This window comes from Channa argus, chromosome 23, assembly GCF_033026475.1.
Source record: "Channa argus isolate prfri chromosome 23, Channa argus male v1.0, whole genome shotgun sequence".
Lineage (NCBI taxonomy): Eukaryota > Metazoa > Chordata > Actinopteri > Anabantiformes > Channidae > Channa > Channa argus.
In genome coordinates this window covers 7,691,058-7,718,244 of record NC_090219.1, presented here as the reverse complement: position 1 = coordinate 7,718,244, position 27,187 = coordinate 7,691,058, and the positions used below count along the sequence as shown (strand labels likewise).

At 39.5% G+C, this 27,187-nt stretch overlaps 1 protein-coding gene across 4 annotated transcripts in view; it reads right to left on the bottom strand.

Moving 5' to 3' along the window:
• Positions 1-4,397: 4,397 nt before the first annotated feature.
• LOC137108753 (semaphorin-5B-like) overlaps positions 4,398-27,187 on the bottom strand; it is a 32,690-nt gene continuing 9,900 nt past the window's right edge. For 3 of the 4 annotated variants that reach the window (XM_067493744.1, XM_067493742.1, XM_067493745.1), the window contains 21 exons: positions 24,634-24,817; positions 19,364-19,463; positions 19,134-19,179; positions 18,986-19,048; positions 18,751-18,849; positions 17,872-18,085; positions 17,486-17,771; positions 17,054-17,189; positions 16,131-16,338; positions 15,782-15,989; positions 14,926-15,043; positions 14,589-14,773; positions 14,126-14,269; positions 13,704-13,851; positions 12,542-12,767; positions 11,412-11,633; positions 11,138-11,308; positions 9,332-9,481; positions 8,976-9,011; positions 7,790-8,001; positions 4,398-7,683 (listed from right to left, as the gene is read on the bottom strand). In XM_067493744.1, coding sequence (XP_067349845.1) covers positions 7,522-7,683; positions 7,790-8,001; positions 8,976-9,011; positions 9,332-9,481; positions 11,138-11,308; positions 11,412-11,633; positions 12,542-12,767; positions 13,704-13,851; positions 14,126-14,269; positions 14,589-14,773; positions 14,926-15,043; positions 15,782-15,989; positions 16,131-16,338; positions 17,054-17,189; positions 17,486-17,771; positions 17,872-18,085; positions 18,751-18,849; positions 18,986-19,048; positions 19,134-19,179; positions 19,364-19,463; positions 24,634-24,778 — 3,279 coding nt within the window. In that variant the 5' untranslated portion in view covers positions 24,779-24,817 and the 3' untranslated portion in view covers positions 4,398-7,521. Of the gene's footprint in view, positions 7,684-7,789; positions 8,002-8,975; positions 9,012-9,331; positions 9,482-11,137; positions 11,309-11,411; positions 11,634-12,541; positions 12,768-13,703; positions 13,852-14,125; positions 14,270-14,588; positions 14,774-14,925; positions 15,044-15,781; positions 15,990-16,130; positions 16,339-17,053; positions 17,190-17,485; positions 17,772-17,871; positions 18,086-18,750; positions 18,850-18,985; positions 19,049-19,133; positions 19,180-19,363; positions 19,464-24,633; positions 24,818-26,374; positions 26,486-27,187 lie in introns of all 4 variants that reach the window. The other variant, XM_067493743.1, reaches the window with a different exon arrangement.

Sequence of the window (27,187 nt, the reverse complement as noted above, 5' to 3'; positions counted from 1 at the left end):
TATTTCCCGAAACTGGGGGGAGATAGTGGCTTTACTTAGACAGGAGAGCAGGGCAACTATCTTAAATATGCTCTTCGTGACTGTTAAAACATAACAAGGAGCTATTTTAGAATTAAATCACTAGCAGCCATAGGTAAATGTTGCAATTCCACAATCGAATATAAATTCAGAAATAAATAAATAAAAACTCAATTAATGGTACATATCCGGCCACGCACATGGCCAACAGACTGTGATGGCCTTGTAGGGGGTCTAATGGGTCAAGCTGGGGTCGTGACCCCCAAAAGAGTTTGCAAGATCATTTAAAAAAAGAAAGACTTCAATTTCTGTTAGAATAAGCTTTAATCCTTGATTCTTTTATGTGCATTACAGGACACGTTTAAAATTCAAAAAGGTTTATGTCTTGGTTACATGACACGAATGAACTGATATGGTCCTAAGCCACCAAGTTCAGTTCATGTTACCTGAAAGTGAGGGGCCTCTGTTTGAAGTGACGGGTGAATTTTCTTGTTTTAGAATTAATTCAATGGTTGCAAAAAACAATTTATTTTTTTTTTTGCAAATAAAGGGACCACAAATGGGTACATGACTAAAACATCCACAACTGAATGTGAAATTATGGCAAAAACACAAATTCATTATGCCAACAGGCCATAAAAAACACATTTTCATCTTTGTTTGATAAACATTCACCACGAATTAAGGTTGAGTATGACAAAATTACAGTTTTAAGGCAGCAACATTATCTAGTCATACACTACAAAAAGGGAGAGGGATACTCCAAGTAGATTTTCTGTTCCTGTTGGGGTAATTGTTCTGACATCCCTTTCACTTAGTCTTTATTGTAGATCCCCTGAACAAAGCTCAACTAAACCATCCCTGAAACAAAAAACACCACTAATTTGGCATATTGCTGGGCAACCCTGAATGATTCAGTTTTTTGAAGCCATGCAGCTTGAATTTGCATTGTTTCCCCCTCTCTTCAACTATAAATGTTGCAAGTAGGCAATTAGGTCATGGATGAGCTCTCAACACAAGTTAACTATAAAACTTTGCATGGAACTATGAAAGCCACTGCAAAATCTCTCTCATACTCTTTAAATAGATTATGCAGTGCATAGTTGCTTTCTCTTATTCTAAATATTTACCAAAATTTGATCTTTCCTCTACCTTTTACTCTGTTTTCTTACAAAGTCTGATTTCCAGGATTAATTGGTGCCAAGGTGTTCTTCTATATATAATTGAAATCCCTTTTACCTCAGTCATTCTGTTGGTGAGTATATGGTCAGAGAGTTTAATGGCTGTTTCATCTGCCCAAAGCAGCAGTTTCCGCTGGATCACTGCACCTTTTTTCAAAATTACCAGATAAATGAGCCTTCATTTGTTTAAGAAATTGGACAGGAAGCCAAATTGATACCATTATGATTTAAATAAGAGATGAAATCCTGCATGTGTGATGGTCCATAAGCATTCAAGATCCCTTCAGTAATGATTTAACAGTAGAATTCATGTTTGATTTGAAATCTATCAGGTGTGTGTGTATTGTGTAACCCTGTCATTTGATGTTATTTTGTTCAGAAAAGGTTTCAATTCACCTTTAAAATTTAAAAATATGTGGCAAAAGAGGTAAGCCCACTACCCGCAGGGTCAGCAGTTTGATCCCCATCTCATCCAGCCCACATGCTAAAGTGTAGGCAAGAAGCTGCACACTACGTTTCTTCTGGTGTCTGTATATTCACTTTTAAATCCCTCTGGATAAGTGGCTGCTAAACCACTTAGAGTAAATATGCAAAGTTGCATGCAGTTGTCTAAAAACTACTGATACAGAAATAGAAATTAGTACTTGAAGGTAAAATTAGTCTTCAGGTGAATTCTAATAACTAATAATGTTAGAAGTAGTTTATATTGAAGGCCGATTAAAGAGAGTTCTGTTTTTTAATTTTATCAAAGAAAACTATACATATGTGTATATAAATTTAACATGGTGGTTCACAGGCCTGAATGAATTTAAGTATTTTTTTTTATAAAACTCTTTGAACATTTACCCAGACAGTACTTCCCTGTTGAGTTGCAATAGTCTGAGATAAGTGTAAGAAAACCTGGAGCCTTGCAAGACATCCATCTATTTTGTTGGTTAGGACCTTATATTATACCCAATAAACTTCTGAACAGTTTTGCACAGAGAGAGGACTGTGGATTTTGCCTCCCATCAATTAGGAATAATTTTTGAGTATTCTATAAAAGACCTGCAATTACAGGATGAAAGATCACAGCAAGCCACAACTCCTTCAGTCGTTATAAAAGAACCTATTGCTTTAAGGCAGATTTGACAACTTTTGAACTTTTCCTTTATTACATGAGCACAACATGATGTTTCCTCTCCCTTTGCCCAGCAGATGTCAGCATTATCAAGATAAAGTCGAACTAATGTTGACATTTTTGGACACACGTACATTTCACAACTTCAAAACCAGAGGGTGACATAGCACCACAGGTAACTGAAGAGACCTGGTACTGAGCAATATGATGTATTTGTATGAACAACCAGTCACATAAGAGTATTTTACTGATAGCCAGACAGATTCTATGCCCATATAGGGGACATTTTATCCCTTCTCAATTCTTGTTTTCATGGTCAGTGACAGCTTTGGATGGAATACATTTTCAAAGTGCTGGTATCAGAAGGGTTCTGTGGCTCATAAAGTCTTTGACTGTGATTGTGCTCTGCCTTTGTGATTATAAGAGCCTGAGCTGCAACCATTAATCAAATAATTGTTGCATGCTCAGAAAATTAATGTTCATCTATTTCAGTAAATACATAATTCATGCAGATTTGCCAAAAACACACATTACTATGAACATTTTCAGTGGACCGATTTTTTATTTTTTTTAAAAGGACTGCAGCTCCTCCATCCATCTCCATTACTGAGGCATCTGGGTCACTGATTGGTCCTTATCTTAGGTTTGTCTTTTCTTCAAAGTACCCGAGGACTTATAGCGTCAGCAATTACATGGACAGTCCTAAAATATTTAAGTCACATTGATTTAAAGAACAGTCCCCGCCCCCCCCTGAAATTGAAGCAATATACAGAACAAAACAGTAATTATTAAAGAAAAATCTATATTTGTTGGGACATGGAAGAATTGTGCCCATTGAAACCTTTTTTGTTGCAAGACATAAATTCCTTAATAACAACATCACAGCCCACGGGCACAGAGAACCAAAATGAGGAGAAACATTCCGGGCTTATGTAGACAAAGCATGTGATGTACAGTCCCAAAGGTGTCAAATGTCATGACAATAGCTCTCCATACAGTCTGTGTCTGAACACATGTTCACAGGCACTTTGATCTGATAAATCTTCAAATATGTGAATGTTGTGGATTACCCTAAGCAGGGGATTTCTTTTGCCCAGAATTTGACTTCTCAGATGCAACCAAACCTCAATAATTAAATAAGTATGCATTAAATTAGGATTAGAAATAACTTTATGCCTCGGGAAGTTTTTTTTTCACCTCAACAAATAAAGAATTTAATATGTATTAAATTACAAAAAGACATCCAAAGGTCTGTAACTTGCCAACTAACAGTTTTGTTATTCTTCTAAAATGTATTTAAAAAAAAGATTCTACATGTACATGTAGACAATAAATGAGTTTATCTTAGCAGCATTAGTTAATGAATAAATAAATAAATGAATAGTATCAGTGTCTTTGGTGCCCGGTAGAAATTGAGGAGGGATGCGTCAGGAAGGGCATCTGGTGTAAAAAATGTGCCAAATCAACATGCGGACAATGATCCGCTGTGGCGACCCTGAACTCACGGGACAAGCCGAAAGGACAAAAAAATAAAAATAAAACAATATCAGTGTCTTTGGTGACCTTGATAAAAGTCTCAGCCAGGGCAGCACTGCTTATTGGGCCGTGAATAATACACTGGAGTGCAGTGTGTTCAGAGCAATGTAAAAATTAACTGGCAGTAAGTGGGTAGACGTAGCACTTATATTAAAAAACATGAGGTCATCTGATCGGTGTAATCCCCCTTTCTGAACATAAAAAAACGGAAGTTCATTGCAGATTGAAAAGCAGTTCTTACAATGATCCAAGTTGTTTTTGTGCTAAATCCTCTTTGGAAATACTTCATCTTTAAAGTCATCTTCAGACTTTAATCGGAAAAGTGTACTTTGTGGTAGGTGTTGCCTTTTCAACATCGAATGGCTGCTGTTGGAGTGATCAGGCTGCGCTGCTGAACCACCTGCCTGTTGTCAATGGGAAACACAAACAGGATTACAGCCAGGACCACAGAAAGCAGGATTTCTCATTGCATTATCTGGTGAAACTATTAATAACAGCAGCAGTATTTTAAGCAATAACCTAGTGTAGGAGCATCAATACATCTGGATCCCCTTCCTCTACAAAAATATGAACATCATTTATGTCCATGTGAAGTCCCTTTGGACTGTCATCCTCTTCAAATAACAGTTAACCTTTTAGCATTAATAATAAAAATATTGGCACCAAAAGTGATTTATTCAACTTGTGTTTTTTTTTTTTTACAGTGCACATTGTACAAAAATATAAAGTACCAAAAGTTCACAGTGTTGAAAAGGCAGCGTTTAGTCAAATTCAATCATATTCAGCACAAGTGTTTTTTTTTGGAGTAAAACGAAACAATTTAGGGAGTCATCAACAAATTGTGAGAATATACTGCATCTAATACCCATATCTGCAATATTTACACAAACATGTACTGTATATTCATGTAGGAGTGTTGGTGCATACAGTTACTTGTATGCAAGCACCAAAATGTGAACGCACATAAGGACTGTTTGTTTCATGCTACATAACACTGCAAATGGTGCAGAACATCTGATTTAATTTCTTGCTATTTACAATTTAGAAACACAAGACAATGTATGCAATATACAGTACATTTACAAACTAACTTAAACATTGGCAATATTGTCAGGGATTGTAGCAAAAAAAGTTTTGAATATTTAAACTTGTTCAAAAGGTTTAGAATAGTTTTAAAGCCCCACATACTTGTGTAGATTTTTCCGTGACTTTAGAAGTTGGAGTACATTTGTTTGTGAAAATTTAAAACCTGTTTAATGCATCCTCATCCTGGCTAACCTAGAGTTTATCACCATTAGACCAAGTGAAATCACTTTATTTCACGTCTGTAACTTAATAATTTCCAAGATGTCTCCAGAAAAGAGCAAGAAAATTTGGTACTATTAAATAAATATAGCAAAACTGGAGACAATGATCTGTCATGGTTAAATTAAGTGTTATTAGAGAGTTTTTAGGTGGGTTCATAGCAGGTCAGCTTGACATGCATAAATATTGAGGATGCATGATTTTTCAACATACTTATTCAACATAAAGGAGAATACAGTTTTCACATTATATTTGTTCTAATTTATGTCGCATTTTGTCCAGGACATTTGCGAGAGATTTAGATTTTTTTTTCGGAAATCACAGACACCAAAAATAAGGTACCACAAACTTTGTACATAATAGAGGCATGGAACATATGCAGTATGAAAGCATAATGCATATTGTTGAAACAAGCAACAGAAATGCCAATTGGCTGCATTAATGGAGCATTAATATCTTATATAGGTGTAAATTCAGATATAAACAGGCAACAATTCACACTCAGACTAAACAGTGTCCAGTTCATCTAATCTGCATGTTTAGATCATTGGAGGAACCTGGAGAAAATCCATGCAAACATGACAAAATGTAAAAAGTCCAATAATATTATTTTTGTTTTGTTGTTGTTTTGTTTTTACCAACTGTGTTCAACACCAGAAACATAAGAGAAAAAGTTATGGTCCATGTATTGCCATCTTCAAACCATGTTTCATGTTTCATCGAAAACAAATGTCAAAATTATAACCTTTTCCATTTCTGCAGAACATTTTCTAATTACATTTTTTTGTAGATACTTTTTCCTACTTCCAGGCATTGTCTTCTATTCATTTCAGTACACTATGGAAAACAGGATGTACAGTTGAAACCTGCTTGGGCAAGTTATTACATCACAGTTACAGTATATACAAACCGTTGTGTTACTGTTTTGTGGGAACCTAAAGATATATCTGTATTATATTTGGTGAGTAGTGAGAAATAATCTTAATGCATTAACATCCAGATAAAAAAATGCCCATTTCATATCAGTTTCAACCACAATTTCAGAAAATAAAAAACAAAAACAGAAAATGATTCATATAATCTACTGACAGAAAAGTCAGCAAAGTAGCATCTTCAGTGTACAAAACATAGTGAGACCTTTTAGAAAAGTTCTCTTTACTGTTGTTTGCCATTGTGGATGCTGCCAATCATAAAAATTAAAGCAAATAGGACAGAAATCTGCACATCTCTCTTAATTTCTTTGCTCCATTCACATGTCTTTCCTAATGGCAGACCACACTTGTGTCCAAGTGTCCTGTAAGACAGTAGCCAGTCCTCAGAACCCACCTGCCAAAAATACAAAAAGTCAACAATAATAACCAACAGACGAGGCTCTTCTCAGTCCACTGAAAATCCAGTGACATGCAGTAGAATATTTGAGGTGTAGTTGAAGCCCTGGAGTCTGGGGTCCTACCCTGCATTCACACTGACCTGAGCACATTTGGAGCACCTCAGGGTATATGGAGGGCGATGGAGGGGACACCTGTACAGCAGGTGCTAATTTCCATTAAAACTTGAGAGGAACTGCAAAGGCACCACTGCAATCACACCAGTGTAGCTTGCACCCCGAAGCATAGAACAAGGACTGCAGTTGACCTGAGTACACACAGCTCCTTGTTGTTGATTGGCTCACTGTCTGTGTGACCAGCGAACCTTCTGTTCTTCTTTTTTCTTCAACAGAAAAGCAACCATATTTTGAAACATGAAATACTTTCACAGGAGACTTTGCAAGTGTGTGTGGGGTCACTTCAGTACAATTGCCTGTGAATATTCACCTTTGTTCACCTTTTTGCTGTGCACTCACACAGTAGATGTATTAACTTATTTTCTGTAGAATATTAAACTACAAGAATATCAGTAGAAAGTAACTAAGGTAACACACACAGACACATCTCCAGAGGAGAGGACGTGTAGGTGGCCCATATGTTGTATGCTTGAAACCTTAAACCTTTTTGAAGCCTGTAGCAACTCAATAAAAAACAAAAATAATATTACATCGAGCTGCTACATACAATTGGCAAATTGAAATGTTCTACTGAAGTATCACTTTAAGAAATCATAGAGATCAGAAAGCCTGGGTACATAAACACAAAACTCTGTATGGCATGACATCATTAAAAATAAATGTAATTTGGGTAAACTGAGCCTATAAGATCTTATTAACAAATAAAAAACATTTCACTGGAGCATGAGGTTGACTTTCATGTTCACTTTAATTAACAGAATAATCTATCAAAGTCTTGGTGTATTTTGTTTCATTGAGAAAACTTGTCAGGTTGGTGGTGTTGGAAAAAGTGGGTTGGTTTGTTGTTAGAGCTCCTTTCAGCTGTGCATGTAGGACCTGCAGGGTGAGTCTTGATGAAAGTCGTACTTGCTCAGGCCCGGAGGGTAATAGGTGGTAGTAAACACGTTACTGGAGGGCAGCGGAGAGGGGAAGTGGTTGCACGTCTCCTCGTTCACATGGAGATTGTTTTTGTTAAGGGTCTATAGTGTAGAGACAAAAAGACACATTTTATTGTCAGATAAAGGCACAAAATGCATCATATGACAATAATAATTCAGAAATCATACAACAACTAGATCAGTCTACCTTAAACTCCATGGGGATGTACTTCTCATTCTTTGGTGTGACATTGCCCTGCTTGTTGTAGGTGAGATGGTTGGGTGTGCTGGGGTGGATGACTGCAGACTCTGCTGATGGACGGTTCAGTTGGTGGCAGTAGGTGTAGGTCAGTGCTGATAGTAAAGCTGCTGCAAAGAAACTGGCAGAGCCCACAGCTATCAGCTGGAACAAAGTAAAGGCTGGAAGCAGTTGGGTGGAAAAAGCAAAGAGGACGAGAAAAATAAAATAACATATAACCCAAACTGATGACAAATTATTGATTTTTCATTGGAGGCAACTGGAAACTTCTAAATAGCTGCCAACATCTGATTTTATAGTGTTGTGGTAGTTATTGGGCGGTTTCCCTGAATAAAAGAGCAATGGCTAAATTGTATCCAATCGAATGCAAGATTACATTTGTGTTTATGAATGGTGCCAGAAGACAAGCCAAAGGATGACCAGATCAACAGGGTTCATCCTGTGGGGATTATGAATATCCGGAATAAATTCCAGCCATTTATTATCGGGTGTACAAAGTTGATGATCCAGCTTTATGTTAGCACTGAGCGAAAAATTAAATGACTTGCACACAAAGACACCACAAAGGAGGACTGTAGCATAAAGAGTTTTTAAGTTGCCAAAATGAAAACTTAGCCTGAGGATGACTCTAGACAAGATTGTAAAGATCAGGGGGCCGAACCTTAGGAACAATACTTACTGAACTCTAGATGACCACAACAAAAAACATTGCAGTCTGGTTAGTACATAGTTCATAGAGTAACAGGGAAGTACTTTATGTTGCGTATCTGTTGTCTAACTTTATCAGGCTAAGAAGGATCCCATTCCCAGGCTACAGGGAGCAAAGCCACAAACAAAAATAAATGTGCTACCAACTGTGTGATACACATCTGGCAAAAAATAAATAAAAAATTAAATCAATAAATTTGTAATCTTGCAACAAAAACTATGTGGACCTACATGTTCAGAGACTGCATTTTAAATTGTGGTGATGACTGACTTGATTTGTATGCAATGGGAATACAAAGGCACAAACCCAGCAGATATTCTGTGGAGTATTATGAAGTACATACAAACAGGAGGTGTGTAAGTGTGTGTGTGTGTGTGTGTCCTGGGAACAAAAAATAACAATGTGGAGAGACTTGTTTTCACTCACTTCCACAGCTCTGCTCCTCCTGTCCAGGTAAAATGACTGGAAAGAGACAGACAGAAGGTAAAAAGACAGAAAATTAACCAAGTGAAAGAAACATCAAAAGATCAAAAACAAAAATGAAAAGAAAAGTTCATTTCCCTGTAAGGCTTCACTGTTCTGAAGGTGGGCAGAATGCTGACATCCCCATTAATTTGTCTTTTCAATTTCTATAGACATGGCATGAAAAAGTCAGCATTAACCTGATTAAACTTTTTGCGTGACTAACTGGATTTTTCCAGCTTGTATCAGCATCAGTGTGCAGCAATTTTATGATGTGCAGAAAACTTGTTCGAGCAATTCACTAAAAGGAACATGCCCACCTGGCACCTCATGAGGCTGGCATGGCCTGGACTGGGTGATGTTGCCCTGGCAGAGACTGGCCTCAGCGTCCTGGTCCTCACCACAGCGGCGAGTACGATGCTGCAGACCCTCCTCATCACAATCCCCCCATTCTGTCCACTCGCCCAAACCTGTTCACAGACAGCCATCACATGTAGACAATAATAATCAAACGTTTAGATGGAAAAAGGAGATTCTTAAAAAAATACAAGGTAAGCAAAATAAAACAAAGGAAAAAATTCCTATAATATTGCGCGTAGTAAACACTCATTCAATTTTGGGATCTGCTTCTGTGTCCCTATCCTCTAGTTTAACTGCCTGTGGCATCGAGGGAGTTTCAGCCCATTACTTCCAACTCATATTAAATACCTCTACTTCAAAGAAAGTCCTAAGAAAGGTTTTTATTTAGAATAAAATTTGATTACGTAACAAGACCCAACACCTTCACTGTTTAGGCAAGGGGTTCTGGTTTAGGAGACGGCAGCAGTAAGTTGTTTCATAATTAAAGTGGTTCACTGTAGGATTCTGAATGTCGGCTGCCACCAAAAAGACAACAAGAAGCAACTTAATTGTAATCACACATCTTATTAGATAAAATTACCTCTTTGTACATTTAAGCAGTCAGAAACAATCTATTTTTTCTTCCTCTTTCGAAGTCAGTGAGCAAAGAAACTCTGTGGAGGGTGAACAAGTGTGCAGGCTGAGAAATGTTGGCTACAGTGCAGTGGTCATCATCAGTCAACAGCCAATTCAGCCTCTCTTTGTTCCTGCTAGAGTTACTTTGGTTGCTGAACAAAAGTGCAAAATCAACGAGAAGTTGATTACACCTATTTGCGTACCCTTTCACTACTTTTCTTTTAAACACCAAAGGAATAAAGCAATGACCTGACAAACTGCATCCGTGCTGAGGTCAGTGGTAAAATTTCAGTGTTAGTTTCAGCCATTTCATTACAGTCTTTTTTTCCACAGTTTACTGACTTTGAGCCAGTGCATGCTGGGATAGTTTCCACTAATCATGTTGTTTGCCTCAGCGACACAGATATTGATTCACAACTTGATGTGTGGAGGAGATTTCCCATTAGTGTACATACAAACCTCATTATTTAATCTAGGTAAATGGGGGGAAACTGTGGCTGTTGTGTATTTATGATCTAACAATAATGATTAATGATAATGAAGGTGACAAAGGGGAAAGGTTTAAAAGAAATAACTGGCACTAAAATTAACCAGTGTGCAAAAAACAAATGGAAAAAAATTTAAAGGAAATTGCTATGAAAGATCAAATTGAAAACTATGCTTTATATAAGTACAGCTGAGTCTGAGCATTTGGGGGAGTTTTGCTTTTGCTAGTACTGCATCAACAGCTGTAAATATATTTTAGTGTTTAAATCCACATCAGTTGACTAGTGAATACATTATAGCTCTTTTTACACACATCCGCAAGGACAAAGTAGTGTTAAATGCAGCCAGAGGCATCTACGTTGGATTTCAAATTGTAGCATAAAACAAAGCAAAGTGCCATAAGCATTGCAGTGGTCATGATTATTATATCTGCAGATAGTGCCTTAAAGAGACCATATCATTAGAGGATTCTACATCCAATCAGTGAGGGAAAATCTGCTTTCTATATTTATAAATTCTGTCTTTCAAAATGGTCAAATATTTAACTGTGGACTACGTTTCCCCTTAGTCTGCAGAAATTAAAACAACGACCTATAGCAGCTAAAAGGTTACAGACATTTCGTGATTTATGAGCTCGTATTACATAAAACACTATACTTTCATACCTTCACAGGAATGTGTGTTGCAGAGTGCCTCTTCAGTGTGCAGGCCTATACAGATGTCTCCTCCATTGGCAGGAGGTGGGCTGCTGCATGTTCGAGTCCGCTGATGGTGTCCACCCCCACAGGTGGATGAGCAATGGGACCAGGAAGACCAGCAAGACCAGGCCCCACTCACTAGAACACATAAACACATACACACACAGTACAGTGTATTTGTTTAACACACTTTGCTTTTTTTGTTTGGTCTGCAACTATACTGTCCCAATGTCACCGTTACCTGGGCAGGGTTGAGTGTTGCAGTCCTGATACTCCACTGGGGATCCTACACATGCGCTGGGGTTGGTCCTGCCCCCTGCTGATGAGCAGCTACGTTTCCGGGTCCGGAAGCCTCTTGAACATTGTTGGGAACAGCTGGACCACATTTCCCACTGTCCCCAGCGAGCACCTTGGGGCTGGGAGAGAGAACGGCCACTAGTCTTCACCAAATCTTCAACCAGAGCTGGAAAATACATTTTATTTGATTTATTAGAATATAAAAGCACGACAAACACAGCAATATTCTTTCTCAGTCTCCTTTGAAAGATAAGCAGTAAACTGGAGCAGTGAGTGAAAAGAAATGCTGAAACAACTTTCAATCAAAAAAAAAAAAAATTATGACCAAAGTCAATCCTAACATCTTTACCCACAAGCTGCTGACTGAGCTTACCTAAAGAAATTCAAATTCAGCTGAAAAAGGAAACTCAGCAGGTGGCACACCATTACAAAACATTAATTAGTTAGTGCAATATGGCTCACATTGAAAAATGAACTAGTTTTCTCTCTACACACAGGCACCTTCAATAATTTTTTTTTAAAAAACATAAATCACGAACACTTCCTAGGGGTTCAAACAGCATTTGCATTACGAGGAGTCAGGTCCCAACCGAAGAAACCAAAACTCCCCCAGAAGCTAAAAAGTTTGGAATTTGTGGGGTCTCAAAACATAAACATTAACATTTTAATGATATAATTAATCATAGCATAATTTTATAAAGTCCCTGGAAAACCTGTCCAAAATGATATGTATTTCTATTATCAAAATCTCATTTTTATACTCTATTAAATAATTCAGAGAAAAGCATGAATGTGTCTGAGGGGTGGAGGAAGAGAAAATATAGTCTGTACAGATGGATGAGGCCTACTTTCGCTTTTAGACCGGTCTAATGCAAGTTAAGCAGCAGTAACTTAAAGTCCAGATCAAGATAGAGCTGAAAACACCTTTATTCTAATATGTTCTAGATGGTCCCACAGCAAAAAAACATGGTCACATTCATGATATGCTAACAGTACAGTGAAGCTATACAAGATATGGGCATGAGTTGTTGAGCAGAGGCTTCTATACATCCCCTGCTCATTCTCAGTACTCACAGTCAGTCTGACAGGCTCCAGACCCATCATTAGGGCAAAACCGGGTCTCCACTTTCTTCTTGCCCAGCTGAAGCTGCTGGGGGTCGGGTAGCAGTGCCCGGCAGATGTACCTGTATCTCTGCTCTTGCCGTGACCCATCTTGACTAACATTGACCGGCATCCAGGGGGTCCAGGGGGTGTTGCGACGCACCTCGGGGCAAGCCTCTAGGTTACAGGTCTTATACTCCTGGAAGACAGCATGGACCAATAATGCTGATTAAAAAGTGCAAATCCATCACCGTGTCACAGGCTGAAGCTGCTGCTGTCTGTATCTCCCATAGCCATACATTCTGAGCTTTTCAGTAATTCAACAGCTTGCAGAGACACTGTGGTGCCTCGATACATGCTGTTATACAACACAAACACTGCAGATTTTCCTGGAGGGAGCCTATTTTGCAGCTAATTACTGTGTTGAATGGTACAAGGCTGCATTCAACCAAGCACACAAAACTGGGCTCCACAGTCAGCTCTGATGAGATAGTTGAATCGCTGATACATCAGGTGGGGTTACACGTAATGGTTGTAGCAGAGTAGATCATTTAAAATCTGCCAGGCTGTCACCTGTATATCCAGGGTATCTCTAAACCTTTAATTGTTCTCCACGGTTGCTTCTTATATATGGTTTTAGTTTTAAGTATTTGCTCTGTGTTCTGTATTCTGCCTTGGTTGATTAGTACAGTAGCACTGCAACGTAAAAACATTTGGAGTAGACAGGAGAATGAGAAGAGGGCAATTTCCATATGTCCAGTTTGAAAAGGCCACACTTACTGGTAGCTTCATAGTTTGTGTTCAATCCGATGATTAAGATTAAACCATACTTTTTCCAGTGTACTGAGGTTTTGCCAAATTGTTACTCTAAAAAGACCTGTCAGCGCTGATTTAGTAAATGAAGACAGAACAAAAAAGGGGAACCACAACAGTAGCTCAATTTGATGTTCTTGGCCAGGCAAACAAATACCATTTATCTGCGGTGAGCTCCAGTAAATTATATACTTTTGTAAATTACTTTATAAATCATCATCTCGTTTCTCTTCTGACTTTTTCCATGTAAAAAAAAATATCCCTATTTTTCAGCATGGTCATAAACACTCTAACTTTGTTATTATTAATTATTATTATGTACCATGGCACATCCAGGACATGTGCTTCCATTCTCACAGGTTCTGGTCCTGGAGTGGACCCCCCCACCACATTCAGCACTGCAGTGAGCCCAGGGGCCCCATGATGTCCACAAAACTGGCAGGGGACATGGCTTTTTCTCATTACACAGCCTGGAAACACAAGACACATACAGGCACTGATGTCATTGCTATGCAAAGTGGTGATATTTAAAATCTAAACAATGCTGTGCGATGAACCTGGTCCATGATGATATCCAGTAGCCCTGCCCTCCATGGACGCCTTTATCAAAATAAACAATGCAACAGTTTCCTTCCTATAAGCAAACAACATCCAGCAAACTGATATGAATCTTCTCTGTAAGTGTTTTGCGTATTGGATACTTCCAGGTTTTGTTAGAAACAGTGCAAACGCGCATCTCCTCACCTCTCTTCTCGACCCTGGCCAACACAGATTCGACCACCGTGGCGAGGCGAGGGGTTGTTGCAGGACCGCTGCCTCACTTCAAAACCGATACCACAGCTGCTGCTGCACTGGCCCCAAGACGACCAGGGAGTCCAGCCGCCATTCCTGAGGAAAACAACAGAAAAACATGCCAAGAGACCAATATAGTAAACAAAGACAAAAGACCTATTTTATAGTGGATCTGTCAACAGTAGGTCAAACACTCACTCACTCTCCTTGAGGAACTTTTGCTATGTTAATACAACCTAATATTACCAATGTTCAGATCCACTGCTCTAATTTTGCTCCAGTAATTGATCTCTGGAGAAATGTAGATTACTACTTGTCCATGTCAGTCCATGCCAGGCCACATAACCTCAGTCTGGCGTGGTTGACTTCAAGGCACAGGTTGGAGATAACAAATGTCCACATAAAGAGGCTGTACCTGGAACAGTTTGCCACCTGGATGGTTGGGCCTTTGCATTCGACCCCACCACACCGGGGCACCGGTCCATCACATGAGCGAGACCGACATGCACAGCTGGTGATGGAGCCCTCGCCATCATTGTGGTTACAGGGCTGCCACGGTGCCCAGGGACCAAAACCGCCATCTTGTGTCAAATTCCTCACCTTTGCAAAACATACGAGAGGGCGCATCGTTAAGTCACACTTGTGTAAATGCAGCCAGCTCTGTCTAAAAATTTACAGTGGCCTTGAAAATGGTCCCAACAGGTGTATCACAGGTGTTAAAACCCAACTAGAGGTTGAACTGTGGAACTTACTGGACACTCTGTGATGTTCTGGGTCCACTGGTTCATGTTGGAGCTGTCCTCAATGGTGGTGCAGCGCCTCTGTTTGTGATCCCAGCCGCAGTAGGGGTCCCGAGCCTCCATGCAGCTCCTAATATCAAATCAGACAATTAGTAATTGTTACAGCTGCACTGCAGCATAATCAAGCCTCTCAGTGACACAATCCTGTTTGCTCTGAAATACTAATAACATCGCATCACCATGCCCTGCACAGTATTTTGAGGATGTTTTCTGTATCAAAGAGCCTTTACTTTGTTTCAAGTAGTCGTAGGTAAAGCTAAAAGACGGGATACTGACAAACTATTGCACATTATACAATATTTTATAAGGTTGTCAGCTTATTCCAGTGGTGCATTTATTGTCACCAGCTTCATTAATACCCTACTTATGTAATTTCTGCTCTGAGCCTTGCCAAAGTAGAGACTGACAGTTCAAAAGCAGTTTCTTAACAGGGAGAAGAAACTGGGCTCTTAACATAATCATCTTTGTCAGCGTTTATTGTGGGCCTTACACATTTGGACACCCACGAGTGTTTGTCTTTAAAATGCAGTGAGTTAATAAATCTTTTCAAGTTTTGCACACTCACCAGCAGAAAATATACAGACTGAGCAGGCCAATCATTTTACTAAATGACTGACCCCTGATTGTTGTTCTCTATTTGCTTCATACTTTAAATCTGTATAAAATCAATGCTGATAAAGTTCACTTGTTCTAAGCTCAACAACTCTATAAGTCTGCTAAAAACCCCACTTGGTTCCCACAAAGAAAAATCCCTCGTTTGATAAGATCATATCCGACATTGCAGCCTTCGGGCTGACGTCGATCATACCGTTCTGTGGGGTAATTGGAGCATCTCTCTAATGGGATCTTCACTAGTCTGTCGTCAAGTCCCACAAACAAGGACCTGTCACTGTAGAGGATTTGAAGACTCTTGATTGGCCTGATTTGTCCCTCTGGGAGGATCCTGAGCTCCTCCAGGTAGCAGCCGTGAAGGCTTTTATTGGTTGTGGAGAGAGCCTTCAGAATTGTGCCGTATTCTGACCGAACAGCATGAACAAGGGGAAAAAAATCTGGGTTGAAAATAACTTGTGTATGATACACTTGATGGCATCTAATATAAATTCAATTATTTAATTTGTGGCCAAAGTCAGCCCCAAATCTCTCTTCCTCTTGCTCACCAGTGCCAATGTACATGACATGGTAGAGGGTGTCTCTGCCCTGCACGATGTCCACCACCAGCTTAGAGAAGCGCAGGTTGTCCTGTGTGAGCAGGGGGTTGATGGTCACTGGCTGGACCACGTCATTCATCAGGAAGAGTCTCTGGGCATCCTGGAGGCTGCGTTCTGTTAGGTTCCCCCCGGGACCTCCCTCCTCCAGTGTGCCACACTGAGCAGAAAGGAAAGAGGAATTATGATCAGGGTTCAGGGACTGACGGTGGCTCCTAAGTCTCCAGGTTTTACTTTAACGAACCACTGAAGCTGCTAGTTTTACTAATGCAGTATGCTTTCTTTAAAAGGATGAACTGGAAACACATGTTAGTGATGGGGTTCATTGGACTTGAAAACTCTGATGTACATTAACTGAGAACATCAATGAATAAATATGAATAAGTGTCAGTAACAAGGTTTTTGCAACAGAATTAAATATATGTTTTTTAATTTTTATTTTTTTCCTATAAGTCAATGTTTCTGCCATGAGAAATGGACCGTGTAAGGATATGTTAAATAAATGCAAAACTAAGAGCAAAAAGAGCAAAACTATCGCATATGAAATGCAGTGATAATATAATTCACAATGTCCCTGCAGCTTGATTTGAATAGCATTTTGTATATGTGCTGGAAACTTGACAAGCACTTATTGTTGGAGGTGTTTTTCACAGAGCTGAGCCAGAATTTTCTAGACTGAAATAAGCCATCTCACAAACACAGAGATGAAACAGATGTCAGTCTTGTGAAAACTCATTTACCAGCCTTGGAGGGAAGGCTGGGCAATTGCAAGAGGACGAAGTCTCTCACTTCTATTCATACCATGTTGTCAAGGAAAAACAGCTGTGTGGATGCAGTCAGCGGTTCTTTTTTGTCAGTGTAAATACGTTGGTCACCTGAAAATTGGGTATGGGATTTGGGGTGGAAAGCCAAGCAGTGCGGGGGTTCTCCTGGTAGCGGAAAGGTCCATTGAAGGCCTGAGTGATGGCACTCAGGTTGAAGGCACAGACAGCTGAAGCTGATATGCTGTTCCTGGGGAAAATGCAGCAATTCAGTGTACAGAAGAGACTAATACAAAATCAAGTGGGGTTGTTTTTTCACCTTAAATGACTTTAAAATTAATTTCTAATAAATCATTCAAATACATTTCAGATTTCAACAGCTTTCTGAATAGCATGAAAAATTTAAAAGCCAGACTATGGTGTATAGCTGGTGTTGGGTACATATGGAAACAATTAAAGCTTTTTTGCAGTATTCCCTAACATGCAATCCAACATATGATTCAGTGAAATGTCCTTTTAATGACACGATAAGTAGACATCGCTCACACATTCGTGGTGAAGATGCCGTAGATCAGGTCCTGCTCTGATAAGTAAAATGTGCTTTGCAGCTCGTTGTAGTAGAAGGGGATTTCTCCTGACCGGGAGCAGTTGAGCCTGGCCTTCATGAAGGTGGTCCAGGTGTCCTCCAAAAGGAAACGCCCGCCCATGTCGTTCTTACAAACCCGAGCCACACGAGAGAACACCATCTTTCCACAGTCATTTTCAACTGCTGTTTCTCTCAGGAAGAAGTAGGCAAACCGGCCAATCTCATAAACGGACACAAAGTGAGGCTCTGGAGGAGACATGAGGGAGAAGAGAGATCCACAAACAGATACTCGGATCAATAGGGGTCAGGGAAAAAAAGAAAGACAAAAGTGCAGTGTTTTGTTTACCATTGAGCCATTTGGAGTTGTACTGGGCAGAGCGTAGTGGCGGCATGTTCCCCAGGCTCCTGTAAATAACTGGGTCACGTCCTGAGAAGTCGATCACTGTCGCAGCATACAACTCGCCCTTCTCTGTTACCATGGCTGTGGAGTTGTGCCGTGGGTCATAAGGACATCGGGCAACGCCGTTCACTGTGTCCAACACCTGACTGATGTTCCCAATCTGACAGAAAGGCAGAGTAAGGATGTGAACGTAGCTAAGCGCAGCACAGGAAATCAACCACTGCTGTGTTAGTCCTTTGTTTGCAAAGGGTGCTGCAAATTGAATGTCTGACAATTAATTTGTCTTATGTTTTATGGCCACTTTCAACGTCCTATTCACATTCATTCAAACTTTTAATTAATTTGTCAGGACAGCATGACTCAGTCTTTACCAAAGCACAAAATTGATGCAAACATTTATTATATATATTAAAGTCTTTGTGAATCATAAAGCCTCCAAAATACTAACATGATTCATTTTTGCGTTTTGCATAAATCTGTTGCACAAACGGTGAACGTGGTCTGGCTCCATCATTTCGAATGCAAAGATTTGCTGCTTTTCTTGAATAGTTTGGAGTTTTATTTGACAGTGTAATTGATTTAGTAATCAGCAGGTTTTGCACTACATTGTTCATTATAAAAGAAGAAATATTTTAAAGGCTGCAGTTTTAGTCCCCACTATCAATTACAAGCAATTTATAAATTACACAAGTGTATAATTTATTCATTAGAGGCATTAAACATTGGTTGACATTCTGTGAAGTTGAGCAGCTTTTATATTCCCAACTACTTTGATTATGAATAATTTGGTGGTGAATGATGCTGATGGCTCAAACCTGTACCAACCTGCCTGCTCATACAGACGGGGGTGAAAGCGTTGGTCCCACATGTAAAGAGTGTTCTCCCACTGATCAACAAAACTCTGATGTAGTTTTGACATTCCTCCTGCAAACAAATGCACCACAACCTGTTTTTACTATTTCGTGACAGTGAATCCCGTGTTGCTAAAGTGTGGATAGCTTTTCCAGTCGACCCAGGACTGTTTGTGACCATAAGTCTGTACTGTGACAGAGCACCCAACCTCAGATTTGCCTTTGCTCTGGCATGAACGCTTTGTGTCTTCATCAGGTGCCCAATCTGTTGCCTGAAGAAATAAATGCAGCATAATCATTTCAATTCTGAACATCTCCGCTGGCTCTATTGTAAGTGCCTTATTTTTCTAACCTTACCTGTATGAGTGAGGCGTTGTTCAAACTCAGTCTGAAAATGACATTTCTGTAAAACAAATATTTCATGTTGGAGGTAGGAAGCAGAAGCACACAGATTTGTATTGTTATCACACATCCCAATCTTATTCTGTATGTCTCAATCTCCTGTATTAACTCCAAATTTCTCTTATAACACTACTATATCCATTCCTTTTCCAACAATACATGTTGATTTTAAGTTTTTTTGTTACCTTGCTCCCACAATGAGCTGGTTTCTGCCAAGGTCCACGGCCAACTGGGAGAAATCTTTCACTCCTGGATGGGAGAACTCTGACATCCACGACCTTAACGCTGGATAGAGAATGAAGGGGGGGGGGCAAGGGAGAAAGTGTTAATGGTTGGAGGGAAGGTTATGACAGATGAGAGGCGAAACATTGTGATGAAACGCATCATGAATAGTGAACAATGAGGAGGGCAACAAAGAGAGGAAGAAAAGATTAATGAGAGGCTAAAAACATCCAGTGTTTTTGAGGGAATTGGTCTTCACCAAATGTTACCTTGTTCACAGTTCAAGCCTCACTGTTTTTACTGACGTGTAATGTGAGCTGATCCTACAGTCTAATACTTCTGCAACCCCCCATAAACTTAGGCTCCACCTGATGCCACAACACAGGCTCAGTCCAACACTTTACAGACCGAGGATGTAGATTTGGTTTAGAGAATTAGTGATGATCAGAGTTAGAAAAATATACAGTTGAAACCCGTGTATGAAAGTTTTACATACACGGTTTCCTCACTGTCTGACATTATTTCTATTTTTCTAAATGCCAGAATAATGAGAGAGAGAATTTTTGTATTATTTTCTTCAAAGTCAGAAGTTTACATACACATCCTTAGTGTTTGGGTAGCATTGCCTTAAAACTGTAGGACTTGAAATGTTTGACTATTCCTTTTGACAGAACTGGTGTAACTGAGTCAGGTTTGTAGGCCGCCTTGCTTGTACACGCCCTTTCAGCTCTGCCCACAAATTTTCTAGGGGATTAAAATCAGGGCTTTGTGATCACCACTCCGAAACACTGACTTTGGTGTCCTTAATCCATGTTGTAACTAATTTCGCTGTATGCTTAGGATCACTGTCCATTTGGAAGACCCAATTGCACTAAAGGCATAACTTCCAGGTTGATCTCTCGAGATGTTGCTTCAATATTTCTACATAATGATTTTTCCTCATGATGCCATCTATTTTGTGAACTGTGCCAGTCCCTCCTGCAGCAAAATCCCCCCACAACATGGTGCTGCCACCCTCATACTTCACAGTTGGGACGGTGTTCTTAGGCTTGCAAGCTTCCCCCTTTTACCTCCAAATGTAATGATGGCCATTAGGGCCAAACAGTTAATTTGTAGTATCATCAGACCGCAGGACATGTTTCCAAAAATTAAGTCTTTGTCCTTATGTGCATTTGAAAACTGTAATCGGCCTTTTTTCTGTTGCTTTTGGATAATTGGCTTCTTCCTTGCTGAGTGGCCTTTCAGCCCATGTCTGTACAGGACTCGTTTAACTGTGGATAATGACACTCTCTTCCCAGCTTTACCCAGCATCTTCACGAGTTGATTTGCTTTTGTTCTGGGGTTGATATTCATTTTGCACCAAAACACATTCATGTCTGGGACACAGAACCCATCTCCTTCCTGAGCGGTATGATGGTTAGAAACTCCAATCGTGTTTATACTGGAGTATGATAGTTTGAGCAGATGAACGTGGCACTTTCAGGCATCTGGAAGGGGGTCCACAATTCTCCTCCTCATATCTTGGCTGAATACTTTTGATTTTACCATAATGGTACAAAAGGAAGCAGTGTGTTTGAGGTGTGCCCTAAAATACATCCACAGGTGTGCCTCCAATTCATTTAAATATTAACCTCAATTAACCTATTAGAAGTTTTGAAAGCCATGACATCATGATCTGAGCTTTTCTAAACTGTTTAAATGCATAGTGGTCATATTATTATATGTAGTCATTATTCTGGTATTTAGCAAATATAAATTATTTTGGTAATCCTAACTGACCTAAAACAGGAAGTGTTTAGTCTGATTTAATGTCAGACAGTGAGAAAAAAAGGTTGTGCATTTTTTTATACAGTGTTTTTAAACTTCTGGTTTCAACTATATATTGTATGTCCAACTCTGACTGAAAAACAAGATTCAGTGGTTGAGTTTGCTCAACCAACTTGTTTTTCAATTTTACAATCCTTGTATTATTTGCTGATTCACTTTTCTTGTAAATCCGTTTTTCCTCCTGCTAAGAAATATATTTGATGAACTAAGGGTTCGTTTAGCACTTCTTTTTTTAAAGAGTGTATATTTGCGGTGTAATTAATTAATTTATTCTAGTCAAACTGCCATTTCAAGACTTTGAAAATGATCACAATATTAATGGGAATATTTTTTAAATAAAATAAATACAAAAATCTGCATTAAAAAACAAAACCTCCAGCAGGGGTGGATCTAGATTTTTTTTTTTAGTGGGGTGGGCAGACTGTGGCACACACTCAAAATAGGGTGGAAGAAATGTCAAATATGCAGCTCATCAACACTTTCTAACTCCAAATAGTCTTTAGTGAGAGGTAGAAAGCCATCCTTGCAGGGAAACTCTGAATGGTTGCACTTGCTACAAAATTCTGTTGTGACAAAATATGTGAAACCAACGTAAATCTACATAATAATAACATAAGCTACATAATATCCTTTATATAAATATAATAAGGGTGAATTATTTGGGCTTTAGATTTGGTCAGTTCTCCTTGTGCTGAAAGTTGTAAAACAGCTATCTACTAACCTGTCACTCTGGCAGAGGGTGGCCAGTCAGATTTTGGGGGTGGTCAGTGCCAACCCAGGACGCCACACCGCCGCACCCCTGTTGTTGTCCACTGTTCTTGGTTATTTAGCAAACTCCAATGTTTTTGTTTGCCTAATATTTTTTAAAAAAAATTAAATAAGTGAATTCTGAAATTGTTTGATTTGCTATAATGTGCATTGTGAGTTTAATTTCAAACCGTATTAATAATATGGATTCAAATTAAATGGTTTTGATTTTAAATCTCTATGCAGGCAGAGCGACCTAAACAAAACTAAACAATAAAATAGTCACTTTGACTGGTTTAGATGAACATTGGACATCAAATGCAAACTTCTTACAGTGTTTTACAACCAATTACTTCTGTCTCACCTAAAGGAATCCTGGTTCCAGCTTGAGAGACAAATTCATCCAATACAATAAACAGCAAAGTTTTGCTAGACAAGCGCTTCGACATAAATGGAAACTGACAGCCAGTCAAAATAATATCATCAAACTCCCTCACAATGGCTGAAGAATATTTAATGAGGCCACACTGCAGACACAACTTCCATAAGGTTTATGAAGTTTATATAAATCTTTCTCCGTTAAAATGGATAAGCATAGCTATAAAATATGAACTACTAATAAGTACTAACTATAAATGTCAGTGTATCTCATTGCAAGCCTCGGTGCATGAGACTAGCAAAACACCATTAAAGCAGCTTACTGTAACCTGAGAGCTGAGCATTGCCAGATTTTTAATGTCTCTATTAGCATCACTATGAACAAATTTCTGAAAAAACAAAACACACATAAAAAAAAGAGGGTTTGCACATCTAATTCACTCATGCTCCCCATTTAATTACAGTCACACATCAACACGAGGGGAAAGATGCAGAGATGTTTTAACTCTGCCTTCTTTAATGTGCATTTATGAGCGAAAACTGTGTCCAAGTTAGAAACAAACTGAACCCTCACTCCTGTCTGGCTTCAGCCTCACTTACTTGGAAAACACTGAAAGACAATACAACATGAATACAAACCACCACTTGAGCAAGAGTGATTTTCAGAGAAAGCCACTGAATCCAAATTGCTTTTGTGCACTTGCCTGTGTACATAATGACCCGAGGCAATGCAGACAAACACAGACAGTCCGTGCATGTGCTTAAGTTCACAAACCGTAATCCAACAGCTCAGCAGGAGAAATGACTCGGCATCAGACTTTTAAGGAACTTAAAAACATAAGACTCTTAGACAACGAAAAAAGAAAGCGAAAAGCTTCAAACATTCCAGGAGTCAACTTTCACACAGGAGATGTATATGCATTTGATGGTGTGCAACTTCTTTCACTTCATCTTCTTCTTCTTTTCCTTTGGGCTGTTCCCTTTCAGGGGTCACCACAGCGAATCATCTGCCTCCATCTAACCCTGTCCTCTGCATCCTCTTTTCTCACACCAACTAACTTCATGTCCTCCCTCACTACATCCATAAATCTCCTCTTTTGGTCTTCCTCCTTCTTCCACCTCATACTCACTGCTAATAATTTGTCTTTTAAGTTCCTGTCTACACCAGAAGACGACTGTGTGTTGTGAACATCATAACTTTCCTCTCAATAACGCGTATGTGCATTAATATATAAAGTTGTTTTAATGTGGTCATACGCCCAACGGCTTGTCACTGGGGCTGTATGCTCTAGAACGCCACGTTTGTACCATTCACACTGAGTACTTATTTGTACCAGCTCTACTCATTATTTAGCACCTTGCCACTTAAATGCATATATGCCATTGCTTTTCATTTAACTTAAGTCAATGATAATTTCATTGTTTTGATAATTGTAATAGTAACTTTTACACCCACAAATTTACTTAAACATACATATCATGAAATTTTACCTTAACTGAATAAATGGTACATATATATTCCACTTTGGTGCTCAGACAGTACACATTGAGGTCCAATAATTAGCCCTAGGGGGCCCATTATTGTAGACTGTACCTTAAAGGACAGAAATGGACTCCTACTGTGCCCCTATTTCTGACACTGTAATAACAAATAACACACAAATTGCTATATTGGTCTTTTCGGTATTGAATACATCATTAAACATATAAACATTTCCAGAGTAGGCTGGAAAATGTATCTGAACCCATTAGCAAAGAGAATAAAAAAAAAACATTAGCTGGAGACAGGAGTCCCACTTAGTACAAACAGTAACAGTACCGGTTTCCGCAACAAGCAGCATCTGCTGATATGAACCTTCCAACATTATGTACTGTATGATGTGAAAAAAAGACACTGCATGCAAACATGAAAATGTCAGCCTAAAGCGAAGTACATTGGAGGCGGCATCATAATCTGGGGCTATGTTGCTGTCTCAGGGCCTGGACAGCTTGCCTTCATCCAGGGGAACATTTAGTTTGTTTAGGTATCCTACAGCATCATGTCATGTTGGGCCTATAGAGATGCTGTGAAGAAGTCATGTACCTTTTCTGCATGCAGTGTTAATGTTTAATGGATGTGTTCAATAAAGAAATGAAGGATTTTTATTCCCTAGTGTCATTAATTTAAGGTTTAATGTGTGTTTCTCCAGCTAAATTATTTATTTAACACTGACTGCATGTGACAGAGGGCTGGTGAAAAGGTGAATCTGCAGTAAAAGTAGACTAATTCAAATGTTCTTACCTTGGTAGGAGAAAACAGGATGCTCCTTTCTACTGCAGTCGGCAGGTTTCACGTCAGGCTCCTGGGACAGACAGACGGAGGAACAGATGACCAGTACAAGGCCACAGGGGAAGAGACCCCATGCCCCCCACCCTGACGGAGCCATAGTTACAACCACATCCAGCCTTTCTATCAGTTTGAACACCTGTTGAAACACAAGTGATGTGTTTAGATCCAAGCATGTGACCAACGAGAATCCAATTACTTTTTTCTAAAAAATCTCAGGAAATAATCTGTCTTGTGATCACTGTCGTATATTGTTTCATAACAAGCAGATAAATGATAACCCTGGCAACACCTCCCTTGCTCTCTGCCTGTCTGTCTATCCATCTAAATTAGTTTTCCCGGTCCCTCTGCTGTCTTTGTCTGTCCGGTACTTCACTGTCAGTAGGACTTTGTCACGGTTAATTCGCCTCAAAAGGTCGAAGCCGCCAATCTTTCTAATGCCGAAACTCAAACCGAGGGTGGCATCAGCAGAACTCTTTGTGACTGAGGACACCCATTGAAAGATGAGCCTGGGCCCAGAGCCAAACAGGGGGTGAGAACTTCGAACCGTGAGCCACATGAAGGGTCTTTGTGCTGACATCAAAATCAATGTATGTACATCAAATCTGCTCACATTTGATAATCTGGTGATGATAATCACGGAAGTCAGCAAGTCGGCCTAAAGAAAAGCTGCTGACTTAAAGAATTTCAATAGTACTTTAACAGTCATAGCTTTAAGGGCACATAAGCAGATGAGACCAAGCATGTTCCCTCAGTAAAATCAGAATTCAGCTGACCTGGATAGCAATGATTATCCAGGTCAAAGCACTGTGCTTTTCATTTTGCAGCTGCACATGACAAAGGGAGTAAATCACCTAATTCCTGCATTGACTTTTCCAAACAAATTCTTAACAAAATTATCACATATTAACAACTATATAAGAGGTAAGCTACTAGAGCTGACTCTTAATTTCAAATGATTATGGAATATTTTAAAAGAAATGTATGGATGTGCCCATTTGGGCTGAAAATTGCAGTGCTTTTAACCCGAAAATCAGTTTCCTTGCAGCTGCTGCTTCGTGCTCTGGAGAACTGAGTGTCTGTCCCCTGCTCACCATGGAGGGCTGAACGTGTGTGGAGGCAGAGGTTTTTCAACCTGCTGGGTCTCACATTGCTGCTTAATGAAGCGACAGGAACAGAGCCTCTACCGCTGGCCTCACTTTTGTTATGTGGCCATGCTCCTCACACCGTGCAAAGACTGGCCAGTGAGAGGCCTAATGTTCTGGGATTTGTCTATTCAGTACAATGAGGGGAGGAGGGGGCAGCAGCCATCAGTCAGATTCTTCAGGGGCAGTAGAAAATGCATGGATGCATGTTCTCACTAGTTTTCGGCAGAAGATGGACGTTAGAGATGGTTAGGGTTAGATCGAGGCATTACGACCCAGAAACCGTCCAACAAGACCAACTTACGAAAAACCCTGGTAGAGGTTAAAAACGTTTGGGCTGTTGCTGATTATTTCTAAAGATCTAAACTAAAATATTTCAACTAGCGTTGGATTATTTTATATAATGAATGGTGATGACTAATCTAGAGGCAACAGCAGGACAAAATTTCAATAGGTCCCAAAACCTGCCACACTCTTGACATTTGCGTCATTTGGATGTTGTGTTTATCATTAGCAAACAGGATAACACACAAATATGGTAAACATTATACCTGACTGAGGAGGAACCAGAGTTGACCAAAAAGCAACAAATATTCAAGCCTTGCTGGGTTTTCCTGGATCTGTGACTGAGTGTGAGAACGTTCATTCCTTCATGGAGGTGCCTGTGTTGGAAAAACACTGTCAAGTCATAACAACCTGTGAAGAGATTAGGAACTCAGAGTCTCTGATTCATGTGACCTGTTGGTGCTATGGGAGGAAAACTGCAGGAACGCAGGGTGGACATGTGACCACTACACAGAAGATTTTCTCCTTGGAGCCACCATGCAGAAAGTTTAAGTGGTGGTTTAAGACCATTTGGGAAACTCTATGACAGCTGTTTCTTTTTATTATTGTTTACAGCTCGGTTTGGCTGGTGATGGATTAATCTCTTTCACCTTGCCTGCGATTCCTCAGAGAGTGAGAGCTCCCTTAAACATCACATGGAGCCCTTCACTTTGCTCAGAGAAAACACAGACACGTCAACAAGTCAAGTGTGTCTGCTCAAAGTTTGTAGCACTGTCTTTGACACATAAACATGCTGATTCATTTTCCTGCAGTGCAATCTGAGTATAGAGCACAGACATGAACTGGAACAGTTGCTGATCATTTAAAAAGCTTTTATTTTGAAATAGCACTTTAAACACACGGTCAAGAGTGTAAGAAATTTCGAAGTAAAGATAATACTTATAGTTAAACAGTTTGTTCTTGCAGGTATGTATTGGTGCAATTGGAAATGTTTGCATTCATAAATACCTCCTCATACTGCTGAATTAAATATATGCAACATCTAAACACTGTGTAACAAGATGCAGATGAAAGTTTTC